The following is a 13,560-nucleotide window of genomic DNA, read 5'->3' on the forward strand; positions in this document are numbered from 1 at the left end:
GTCCTGTTTCAGAGGTAGAGACCAAGGTGGACAGGATGACATGTCCACCAGGTCTGCATACCAAGTCCTGCGTGGCCACGCAGGTGCTATTAGAATCACTGATGCTCTCTCTTGTTTGATTCTGGCAATCAATCGAGGAAGCAACGGGAAGGGTGGAAACACGTAAGCCATCCTGAAGTCCCAAGGTGCTGTCAGAGCATCTATCAGGACTGCTCCCGGATCCCTGGATCTGGACCCGTAACGAGGAAGCTTGGCGTTCTGTCGAGACGCCATGAGATCTATCTCTGGTTTGCCCCAACGTCGAAGTATTTGGGCAAAGACCTCCGGATGAAGTTCCCACTCCCCCGGATGAAAAGTCTGACGACTTAAGAAATCCGCCTCCCAGTTCTCCACTCCCGGGATGTGGATTGCTGACAGGTGGCAAGAGTGAGACTCTGCCCAGCGAATTATCTTTGATACTTCCATCATAGCTAGGGAGCTTCTTGTCCCTCCCTGATGGTTGATGTAAGCTACAGTCGTGATGTTGTCCGACTGAAACCTGATGAACCCCCGAGTTGTCAACTGGGGCCAAGCCAGGAGGGCATTGAGAACTGCTCTCAATTCCAGAATGTTTATTGGCAGGAGACTCTCCTCCTGACTCCATTGTCCCTGAGCCTTCAGAGAATTCCAGACGGCACCCCAACCTAGAAGGCTGGCGTCTGTTGTTACAATTGTCCAGTCTGGTCTGCTGAATGGCATCCCCCTGGACAGATGTGGCCGAGAAAGCCACCATAGAAGAGAATTTCTGGTCTCTTGATCCAGATTCAGAGAAGGGGATAAGTCTGAGTAATCCCCATTCCACTGACTTAGCATGCACAGTTGCAGTGGTCTGAGGTGTAAGCGTGCAAAGGGTACTATGTCCATTGCCGCTACCATTAAGCCGATTACCTCCATGCATTGAGCCACTGACGGGTGTTGAATGGAATGAAGGGTGCGGCAAGCACTTTGAAGTCTTGTTAGCCTGTCCTCTGTCAGGTAAATCTTCATTTCTACAGAATCTATAAGAGTCCCCAGGAAGGGAACTCTTGTGAGTGGAACGAGTGAACTTTTCTTTTCGTTCACCTTCCATCCATGTGACCTTAGAAATGCCAGCACTAACTCTGTATGAGACTTGGCAGTTTGAAAGCTTGAAGCTTGTATCAGAATGTCGTCTAGGTATGGAGCTACCGAGATTCCCTGCGGTCTTAGTACCGCCAGAAGAGCACCCAGAACCTTTGTGAAGATTCTTGGAGCTGTAGCCAATCCGAATGGAAGAGCCACAAACTGGTAATGCCTGTCTAGGAAGGCAAACCTTAGGTACCGATAATGATCTTTGTGAATCGGTATGTGAAGTTAAGCATCTTTTAAATCTACAGTGGTCATGTACTGACCCTCTTGGATCATAGGTAAAATTGTCCGAATAGTCTCCATCTTGAACGATGGAACTCTTAGGAATTTGTTTAGGATCTTTAAGTCCAGGATTGGTCTGAAAGTTCCCTCTTTTTTGGGAACCACAAACAGATTTGAGTAAAACCCCTGTCCCTGTTCCGATCGCGGAACTGGATGGATTACTCCCATTAACAAGAGCTCTTGTACGCAGCGTAGAAACGCCTCTTTCTTTGTCTGGATTGTTGACAATCTTGACAGATGAAATCTCTCTCTTGGAGAGTATTTGAAGTCCAGAAGGTATCCCTGAGATATTATCTCTAGCGCCCAGGGATCCTGAACATCTCTTGCCCAAGCCTGGGCGAAGAGAGAAAGTCTGCCCCCCACTAGATCCGATCCCGGATCGGGGGCCCTCAATTCATGCTGTTTTAGGGGCAGCAGCAGGTTTCCTAGTCTGCTTGCCCTTGTTCCAGGACTGGTTAGGTTTCCAGCCTTGTCTGTAGCGAGCAACAGCTCCTTCCTGTTTTGGTGCAGAGGAAGTTGATGCTGCTCCTGCTTTGAAATTACGAAAGGAACGAAAATTAGACTGTCTAGTCTTGGCTTTGGCTTTGTCCTGAGGCAGGGCATGGCCTTTACCTCCTGTAATGTCAGCGATAATCTCTTTCAACCCGGGCCCGAATAAGGTCTGCCCTTTGAAAGGTATATTAAGCAATTTAGACTTAGAAGTAACATCAGCTGACCAGGATTTTAGCCACAGCGCCCTGCGTGACTGAATGGCGAATCCTGAATTCTTCGCCGTAAGTTTAGTAAGATGTACTACGGCCTCCGAAATGAATGAATTAGCTAGTTTAAGGACTCTAAGCCTGTCCGTAATGTCGTCCAGAGTAGCTGAACCAATGTTCTCTTCCAGAGACTCAATCCAGAATGCCGCTGCAGCCGTGATCGGCGCAATGCATGCAAGGGGTTGCAATATAAAACCTTGTTGAACAAACATTTTCTTAAGGTAACCCTCTAATTTTTTATCCATTGGATCTGAAAAAGCACAGCTATCCTCCACCGGGATAGTGGTACGCTTAGCTAAGGTAGAAACTGCTCCCTCCACCTTAGGGACCGTTTGCCATAAGTCCCTTGTGGTGGCGTCTATTGGAAACATTTTTCTAAATATCGGAGGGGGTGAGAACGGCACACCGGGTCTATCCCACTCCTTAGTAACAATTTCAGTAAGTCTCTTAGGTATAGGAAAAACCTCAGTACTCGTCGGGTACCGCAAAATATTTATCCAACCTACACATTTTCTCTGGTATTGCAACTGTGTTACAATCATTCAGAGCCGCTAACACCTCCCCTAGTAATACACGGAGGTTTTCCAGTTTAAATTTAAAATTTGAAATATCTGAATCCAGTCTGTTTGGATCAGAACCGTCACCCACAGAATGAAGCTCTCCGTCCTCATGTTCTGCCACCTGTGACGCAGTGTCTGACATGGCCCTAATATTATCAGCGCACTCTGTTCTCACCCCAGAGTGATCACGCTTACCTCTTAGCTCTGGTAATTTAGCCAAAACCTCAGTCATAACAGTAGCCATATCCTGTAATGTGATTTGTAATGGCCGCCCAGATGTACTCGGCGCTACAATATCACGCACCTCCCTGTGAGCGGGAGATGTAGGTACTGACACGTGAGGCGAGTTAGTCGGCATAACTCTCCCCTCGTTGTTTGGTGAAATTTGTTCAATTTGTACAGATTGACTTTTATTTAAAGTAGCATCAATACAGTTAGTACATAAATTTCTATTGGGCTCCACTTTGGCATTGCAACAAATGACACAGGTATCATCCTCTGAATCAGACATGTTTAACACACTAGCAAATAAACTTGTAACTTGGAAATACAATTCAATTAGAATAATATTAAAACGTACTGTGCCTTTAAGAAGCACAGAAGATCTATGACAGTTGAAAATTAATAAATTGAAACAGTTATAGCCTCAATCCTTGTAAATAACACAACTTTAGCAAAGGTTTAATCCCATTAGCAAAGATAACAAATTCTGAAAGCAGGAAACAAATTACAGAATAAACGTTTTTTATCTCAGTCAAACTATAATTCTCACAGCTCTGCTGAGAGAAATTACCTCCCTCAAAATAAGTTTTGAAGACCCCTGAGCTCTGTAGAGATGAACCGGATCATGCAGGGAATACAATGAGTTGCTGACTGAAATATTTGATGTGTAGTAAAAGCGCCAAAAAACGACCCCTCCCCCTCACACACAGCAGTGAGGGAGAACAGAAACTGTCAGAAAACAGATTAAGCAACTGCCAAGTGGAAAAATAGTGCCCAAACATTTATTCACTCAGTACCTCAGTAAATGAAAACGATTTTACATTCCAGCAAAAACGTTAAACATAATCTCTAGTTATTAAACAGCTTTATGTATTTCTTACAGTGTAATTCTAGTGAAGTACCATTCCCCAGAATACTGAAGTGTAAAGTATACATACATGACATTATATCGGTATGGCAGGATTTTCTCATCAATTCCATTGTCAGAAAATAAAAACTGCTACATACCTCTATGCAGATTCATCTGCCCGCTGTCCCCTGATCTGAAGTTTACCTCTCCTCAGATGGCCGAGAAACAGCAATATGATCTTAACTACTCCGGCTAAAATCATAACAAAAACTCTGGTAGATTCTTCTTCAAACTCTGCCAGAGAGATAATAACACACTCCGGTGCTATTTTAAAATAACAAACTTTTGATTGAAGATATAAAACTAAGTATAATCACCATAGTCCTCTCACACATCCTATCTAGTCGTTGGGTGCAAGAGAATGAGGGGAGGAGCTATATGCAGCTCTGCTGGGTGAATCCTCTTGCACTTCCTGTTGGGGAGGAGTAATATCCCAGAAGTAATGATGACCCGTGGACTGATCACACTTAACAGAAGAAATGTAAATTTTATTTGAAACTAATAAATCAATATCAGTTGTGTAATGATGCAAATGCTCAGTAGCTGGTAAAGAGAACTCCATCTATATGATGAGAGGCAAGTCTTTGTAAGCCTGAAAAGAAAATGTCCGTTTTGACTTCACAATAAAAAAATGAATATGATGTCACTTTAGGATATAGTTACTAGGTTTGCCACCAAGCCGGTATTTTACCAACATGTCCGGTATTTTTAAGGTTCAGGAAAATGTAGAAAGCAAATAATAAATATAGTAATAAAGAACTATCACGGTGAAACTTCTTCTAAGTGTGTTGGAGTCTAATTATAAATAAATGATCATAAAAAATCAATTCTAGCAGGTATAATTCCTGAGTTATGCTGTATAATTGTTTATGCAAATGTATGCTAATGAGCATGGCCTGTATTATATTCCAAGACAGGTGGCAACCCTAGCATTTAAGCCTAACCTTTTTAGGCTAACAAGCAAATGAGTAAATTACTTGTGCTTGTTGACTTTTATCTGTTTGCCTAAAAGTTGCAGAGTTCCCTTAAATCAGGAAGGAAAATATCGTACTCTAAAAATCCAGGTTTGTGCTTTACTTCCACATGAGGTCCGAACTGTATCTGTGTTTGTATTCCACCAAACTCACAGGCTTTATCAAATGACACAGGGTGGGATCCATTCAAGATATCATCACGAGCCTGAGGAAAAAAGAGGCTTTAGCCTTATTGTTTGCCTAAGGATTACAAACTTCTTATAACCTTAATATAAAACCACACTCCTCAAAAAACTCAGTAGTACCTGAACATAAAGCAGGTTAAGCTGCACTGGGTCTCTGGAATCCACATTCTGATCAGAGTAGAAGAACTTCCTACGCAGGAGAAGGGTTTCATTCTCATCCACACCTTGTTCACGGAATGTGCGACTATGATCCAACCAGTTCACTGTAATTGTATAAAGCCATTCATTTTTAAACAAGAAAATGAGACAAAACTGAAAAAGTAGTGAACACCTTGTTTCTGACAAATGACTAACTCACTAAGACAGAGGTACCAAGATGTTAATACAGATGTACTGTCACAGGAATACAAAGAATTGTCTGGTCTTACCTGAGCTTAACATAGAGGAGCACAGAGAAACTTTTTACAGGGTTTACTTAGGGGGAAAAACCTGATCCAAGCTAGGGAAAGCCACATATGGCTGTCTGCATTTTGTTTTTGAAGCCCTGTTAAAAAAAAACTGAACTAAGGTGTCCCATAGTTTTTGTGTCCCAAGAAAAAAGTAAATTTATGCTTACCTGATAAATTAATTTATTTTACGATATGACGAGTCCACGGATTTCATCCTTACTTGTGGGATATTAACCTCCTGCTAACAGGAAGTGGCAAAGAGCACCACAGCAGAGCTGTATATATAGCCCCTCCCTTCCCCTCCATCCTCACTGGTCATTCGGCCGAAGGTATAGGAAAGGAAAAGAAAAGGCTAAAAAGGTGCAGAGGTGACTGAAGTTTACAAAAAATAAAATAAATCTGTCTTAAAATAACAGGGTGGGCCGTGGACTCGTCATATCGTAAAATAAATTAATTTATCAGGTAAGCATTAATTTACTTTTCTTTTACAAAGATATGACGAGTCCACGGATTTCATCCTTACTTGTGGGAAACCAATACCAAAGCAATAGGACACGGATGAAAGGGAGGGACAAGACAGGAACCTAAACAGAAGGCACCACTGCTTGAAGAACCTTTCTCCCAAAAATACCCTCAGAAGAAGCAAAAGTATCAAATTTGTAAAATTTGGAAAAAGTATGAAGAAAATAAAACTAACACCTCACTTCACCTCTTCCTAGTATAACACAGGCAAAGAGAATGACTGAGGGTGGAAGGGAGGGGCTATATATATACAACTCTGCTGTAGTGCTCTTTGCCACTTCCTGTTAGCAGGAGGTTAATATCCCACAAATATGGATGAAATACGTGGACTCGCCATATCTTTGTAAAAGAAAGCAAAGCTAAAACCATATCCTTTGGTAAGCGCTTTTTTTTTTTTTTTTTTTTTATAAACGTGTGCAAATGTTTTCATCAATAATATGTACTATGGTTATTTAATTATCCTTTAACAAATAGGCACCTAAACAAATTAATATATATATATATATATATATATATATATATTATATATATATATATAGTATAGTAAGCAATGACAGCGTGTGAAGAATCTACAATATGAGATGCTGGCAAACAAAGTTTATAATACAGATACATCCCTTTAGTTAAAAAATGTATTTAGGTTCTAGTAGAAATTCAGGGCAAAATGTAACATCACGCTGCATCACATGGTGTAATTTAACATTGCGCAAGAGGTTTCTTATGCAATGCCGCCACCACCCCTACTCCAGCACAACCAATTGCGCAAGAGCATAGGAAGTAAATCACCTCAAGCGAGCGATTGTCTGTGTGATTGTCTCATTAACTCCGAAGTGGATGGGGGACAAAAGATGCAGTTTCTGCTTTTTAAATATATGTGGCACAGCTCCAGAGTACCTCAAAATATGCAAATGCTGCTTCATACATTTACCCCTTAGTTTTGTCCCTCTAGAGTAGTAGATATTACACTCTCTTAGCCCCTTGCAAATTTAAAATAAAGCCATAAAATATTTGGGCATTTACCTTACTCTAAACTACTTTTTAAAACTAATTTTTTAACCCTCTTGAAAACAGATAAGAATTAGACATGTGCGTTTCGTTTCGGACAAATTTGTTTTACCGCCAAATTTTGCCAAATTTGAATGCATCATTGTTCCTAATGTAAACCGCACATCGTCGACACTAAGTCTAAATAATTAAATAAAGCTATTAACCCCTAAACCACCGTTCCCCGACACTAACTAAACCTATTAACCCCTATACCGCACCCCTCCACATTGCCAACACTAACTAAATCTATTAACCCCTAAACCGCACTTCCCCGACACAACTAAATTACTAAATAAAGCTATTGACCCCTAAACAGCCGTTCCCCGACATCACCAACACTAACTAAACCTATTAACCCCTAAACCACCGTTCCGACATCTCGACACAAACGAAACCTATTAACCCCTAAACCACCCTTCCAAAACATTGCCGACATGAACTAAACATATTAACCCCTAAACTGCCGTTCCCAAACATCGCCGACACAAACTAAATCTATTAACCCCTAAACCGCAGTTCCCCGTTTTTTTGAGGGTTTTTTTTGTTGTTTTTTTTTTAGATTAGGGTTTGGGCTTGTCTTAAAAGAGCTGAATGCCCATACAAATGCCCTTTTCAGGGCAATGGGTAGATTAGGTTTTTTAAGTTAGGTGTTTTTTTTTGTGGGATTGGGAGGGGTGGGGGTTTGTAATGTTAGGGGGTGTTTGTTTTTATTTTGTAGCAAATAGCTGATTTATTTAGGGCAATGCCCTACAAAAGGTCCTTTTTAAGGGCTATAGGTAGTTTATTATAGATTAGGGTTCTTTTAATTTGGGGTGTTTGTTTTTTTTTTCAACAGTTTAGAATACGATTCATTTTTATTATTTTGAATAATTTGTTTGTTATTTTGTGTAATGGTTTTTTTTTTAGAATAGCCATTTTTTATTTTTAATGAGCAGTAAAAGAGCTGAATACCCTTCTAAGGGCAATGCCCATATAAATGCCCTTTTCAGGGCAATGCGTAGATTAGGTTTAACAACTTTATTTTTATTTTGTGGGTTTGGGGGGGATTGGGGTCTGTATACTGTTAGGTGGTGTTTGATTTTCTTTTTTAGAAAAAGAGCGGATTTCTTTAGGGCAATGCCCTACAAAAGGCCCTTTTAAGGGCCTTTGGTAGTTTATGATAGATTAGGTTTTTTTTTATTGTTTTTTTTTTAAACAGGATATAAGAATAGGAAAAATTTTATTGTTTTGGATCATTTTGTTTGTTATTTTTTTGGTAATGGTAGTTTTTTAGTTTTTTTTTTTTTAATGTAAGGTTTTAGTGTAAGGATGCTTAGGTTTTACTTTTATTTCACAGGTAAATTTGTACTTATTTTAACCAGGTATTTAGTAAATAGTTAATAACTATTTACTAACTAGTCTACCTAGTTAAAATAAATAAAAAACCTAAGCTAGCCATATACTATTCGTTATATTGTAGCTAGCTTATGTTTAATTTTTTTCCCCCACAGGTAAGTTTGTATTTAGTTTTAAATAGGTAATATTATTATTAATAATTGTAACTTTAATTTAGCGCTATTTTAATTATGTTAAAATAAAAGGTTGTTAGGTTTAGGGTTACGGTTAGGTTTAGGGGTTAATATAGTTTAATTTAGGTTGTTGCGATGTGGGGGTTTTTAGTTTGTGTCGAGGAACGGAGGTTTAGGGGTTAATAGTTTTAGTTAGTGTTGGTGATGTTTGGGAACGGCGGTTTAGGGGTTAATATGTTTAGGCAGTGTTGACGATGTGGGGGGGGGGGGATTATTAGGTTTAGTTAGTGTCGGCGATGTCAGGGAACAGCGCTTTAGGGGTTAATAACTTTATTCAGTGATTTAGTATCGGCGATGTGGGGGGGGGCTGCGGTTTAGGGGTTAATAGGTTTAGGTAGTGTTGGGGGGACAGCGCTTTAGTTTTTAATAGCTTTATTTAGTGGCGGTGGCGGTTTTACATAATTTTGTTTTGCCATTCTCCGGCACATTAGTTACATAAAATGAAATAGTTTTTTTGGATCCTTTTGTTTTTTTCGGATCCATTCTTTATTCATATGCATTATTCTATAACTTAGTTCAGAATAGAATAATGCATATGAAAAAAGAATGGATCTGAAAAAACAAACAAATCCGAAACCGATTTAATGGAACGTAACTAATTTGCCAAAACTAATTTTTTTTAAACTTAACTAATTTGCCGAAACGAAAATATTTTTTAACTAATTGAAAACAAAACGAACTTTTCAGCGGAACACATGTCTAATAAGATTTACAATTTATGGAATATGAAACAACTATAATGCTGGGGCAAAATACAATCTATTAAGATGACCACTCTATCAAAAATCATCTACATACTCCAGGCTCTACTTATTTCTCTCACTAATTATTTCTTAAAGCAATTGCAAATACACTTCTAACATTCATTTGGGACACAGAAAAAGCCCAGAATCAACAGACACTCATGGTACTGTAGCTCTAGAGAGGGAGGTTTGGGAGTCTCCAATATCAAGTTTTTTTATGGCGTAACTCTCCAACGAATCCTTGACTGGCATGGCTTTAGCTCATGAAAAGCTTGGTAGCAATTGATTCCCACATCCTAAAAACTCCACAAGTTGGAGCCCTATGTTGCGTACCAAATGATAGCAGACCTCCACTATGAAGAGCAACTTATTTCTCTCGTGGAATCGTATCCTTCAAACATATAAAGGAATACAGATGTCTTCATCCCCGCTCTTCCTAATCCTTCTTAACTAGGAACTTGTGGGGGGATTAGATAGTAGATTGGCCGGAAAAGATACACTATTCCGCTAATTAAGCTATTGGAAAACGGCAAATTGATGCCCAGAGATAAAACTAAAAATGCTGTAGGGAATCAATATGCATTGTGGTGGAAATATTACCAACTCCATAATTTTTTTACATACTTCAAAATAAACATCTGTTACGTAAACCCACCCATTTTGAATCTCTAGGTCTTTAAGGGAAACCTGTGCGACATTCAATCTCATTAGCTGGAAAGCTATTAAGATCAGACATTAGTTAAACCTTATTCCCTTAAAGCATTACTACATTATACTATAAGTAAATTACCTGTAGAGGTAAAATGTTTAGCTAGTATAAAGAACATTATTCATGCATGGCATAACAGATGCAAAATTTAACAAATCAATGTTTCCTGTTCTAAGTATCTGCCAATTATTGGGAACCCAGAATTTATATAGGCTCTAAAATCCAAACTATTAAAAAATTTGGGTGAGAAAGGGCTTGCTTAAATGTATCAACTTAAGGAAACAGATGGACTAAGATGCAAGTCCTTCAAAGATCTCAGAAAGATTTTTTGGCGTACTTACAGATCCGTCATTATTTTCTAGAATTATTCAGAAAGTATCCTGATGACTGGACTTGGGGATCTCTAGAGCCTATAATTAATTTTTATAAAATGGGTAAGGAATCTCTCTACCATATACAAGATTCTTATGGACACCCAAGGCCAGGATAATATGCAGAGGATTTCTAATAAGTGGTACACAATAATAGTGGGATCCAATAGAGATTATCCAAAAACGTTTTTTACTAGTAGATCAAGCAACTATTTCATCATCTTGGAGAGAATCTCATATGAAATTAATAAATAGAATTTATGTTACACCATATATGGAATCTAACTGGGGCAAACATGTGCCTTCATCATGTTGTAAGAGCAATTTTCCTGCAACAGATATATATCACTATTTTTGGCCCTAAGGTTCAGCAATTCTGGGGGGGGGGGGGAATTCTGGTACAATAAAGTGAGTAAATCTTGGTTTAATTTGCAGGATAAAGATGTTGGTTTTTTTCTGGTAGCTAGCTAGCTCCAATATGTTGATGAATAACAAGTTCTTAAATATGGTAATTTTAACTGGTAAAAATATGATCTTAAGACATTGGAAATCTAAAAAAAAAGCCCTTGAATTACAGAATTTAATCAACTCATACGCACTCAATTAATAACTGAACAATATGACCAGGGCCGTCTTTAATATTGACTGGACCCTGGGCAAAAATTTTCTTGGGCCCCCCCATGCAATTTCTCTCTCCACCCCAACATCCCAAAAAACAACTAAATCTTTTTTTTTTTTAATTATTAGCCCAGCAGTGGATCATCCACTGCTGGGCTAATCATTTTTAAAAAATTTAAATACATTGCAATATGTGAAACTGGACCTAAGCAGTACTAATAAGTAAATAAATATATAAATTCCTCCACTGTGGATTCATATAATATTCTTTTGAATGTGATTCTAGTGTGAGGTTAGCTGGTTAAAGAGATTTAGGGCAGCCAACAGGAGCAAAGCAAGGTAAAGACTGAGGAGGAAGCATGGAGGTGCAGACAAAAATAAGTTTACTGACTGGAACAGCAGAACTACTATGGGAATCTGTAAAATCTGAGACAGAGAGAAAACAAAAACTATAAAAATAAAACTTACATTAATCTGTGAAGTATCAGCATGACACTATACATCAGCCACAGCAGCACATGTCACTTCTTTGCTAGGAACAAGTTCCCTCTCACCCTGCACTAGACAATGCTGCATGGGGAGTGGCGTGTGTGCACTCACTTATTCTTCCCACTGACACCTTTCTACAAAGCACTGTTCCCCTAACAAACTTTGGTTAGTTGATCTTAGGGCCACAGCAGAAAGAGTAGGGCTAAGGGGACCAGCAGACAGGATGCTGTCTGTCCAAGGCTGCATGGATACAGTGTGGGAGGAGTCACACAGCCTCAAGACTGAAGAGAGCAGTGTATGCAGCTGCACAGATGCTCAAATCCTCACGTCCTTGCCGCTCCAGCTATCTGCTGCATGCGCCTACAGTCAGCCCTACCCAGAAACAATCCCCACCACCAGAGCAGTGACCTGGTAACAGTGGTAACCCCAGTAGGACCTTTTCTGATGCAGTGGGAATGGCTGGATACCAAGTTAAGGCTTTGCATTCAGTGCTGCACAGTGCACATCTAAAACAGCACTTGGCAATAGCTTGGCATGTCACATGACACCGGCACGGTCTGGCACAGTTTAAAAAAAAATAAAAAATAAAATATATATATATATATATATAAACAGAGTACTTTTGACTGTGACAGTATTAGGATTGAATGTGTGTGTTCCCCATGTCACATCAACAGTCTGGTATGAACCATTAAAAAAAAATGGGTTTTTTTTTTGTTTTTTTTAGGACTCTTGGGCCCCTCAACAGAAACTGGGCCCTGGGCAGCTGCCCCTTTTGCCCTGTGTTAAAGACGGTCCTGAATATGACATCAATTGAGTCTGAAACAAAAAAATTAAACAGTTTTTTAGCAAGTGGGGGCAACTGATTACCTCTTAATCCTCAAGAAGTTCAGGTGCAAATAATTTACCCATTTTAAAGATCTGAATACTTCATTGGGGCTATAGAAAGGGGGGAATACCCCAACATTATAAAACTTTAACCGGATAATTTTACGGAGGGGAAGAGGCTTGCTTTTTTTTTTTCTCTTGCCACCATAATTTAGAGTAATAATATTGAGTGAGGTCATTTCTAAATGTATGATATGTTATATTATAAAATAATGATTGTTGTTCTTCTTTCTTTTTTGTGATATATGCAATTGTTAATTTGTATAAGATATTTCATTATGTAAAAGATACATATGTACACGTAATCTTATTGTTTTTTACTGTATTACTAAGCATTGTGTACCTTCTTGGAGATATTGTGCCATTGAATGATGGTTATCTTTTTTCTTTTCTTTTTCCCGATGTAAGTACTGCCAATTGTATAAGGTACTTTGTAATATGAAAGATACATATATATGTCGAATGTTGTCCTTTTTTGTTTTGTTGCTATTATGTAATATGTATCCTTTCTCTTTTTATTTGTTGAAAATATTTTGTACCTCAATAAAAAGTATATATATTTAAAAAAAAAAAGATCCGACATTGAAACAGACTTACCACTTAATACTTTTAGATGGCAAATAGAGCTCAGAGAACATATCACATAATATATATTATTATTATCTCTAGAGGAATATGGTTATATAAAACGTTAGAAGCATTCCTATTTCCTAGAAAAATTCTTCTGGGAGCAGTCCATCACAAGACACTAAACTAATATGACCTACAGACACCCATCTGACACACCCAACATTATCATGCCGTATAGAGCCAATATAGACTCCCCTACAGAAAGACTTATTGAATGGGTTACTCCGCCCCTCTCATCTTTCTTTACCCCCTTCCCTTCTTTTCTTCCTCCTATTCTTTAATTCCCTTACACTTTCTTCCCCTTTTTTAATTGTTTTCTTCTTTGTTACTAAATTACCACTTTCAATACCATTAACCTTTATTATGGGGCAACAACACCTAAAACATTATGGATCTTATAGCGTATGAAGATGGATCACCTTTTCATTGAAAAGCATGAAGAGTGGACTTTTAACATCTAAAATTCATAATAAAAATCTCTTCATAGGA

General features: G+C 38.6%; 1 protein-coding gene across 2 annotated transcripts in view; it reads right to left on the reverse strand.

Annotated features, from left to right (window-relative positions):
* Positions 1 to 13,560, reverse strand: part of TLN2 (talin 2) — a 637,355-nt gene that overhangs the window by 299,587 nt on the left and 324,208 nt on the right. For both annotated transcript variants that reach the window (XM_053717305.1, XM_053717304.1), the window contains exons 7-8: positions 5,158 to 5,300; positions 4,930 to 5,057 (exon numbers count right to left, since the gene is read on the reverse strand). In XM_053717305.1, the coding sequence (XP_053573280.1) occupies positions 4,930 to 5,057; positions 5,158 to 5,300 (271 nt within the window). The remainder of the gene's footprint in view (positions 1 to 4,929; positions 5,058 to 5,157; positions 5,301 to 13,560) is intronic.

The sequence above is a fragment of the Bombina bombina genome, chromosome 6 (genome assembly GCF_027579735.1).
Source record: "Bombina bombina isolate aBomBom1 chromosome 6, aBomBom1.pri, whole genome shotgun sequence".
In the NCBI taxonomy this organism is placed as follows: Eukaryota; Metazoa; Chordata; class Amphibia; order Anura; family Bombinatoridae; genus Bombina; species Bombina bombina.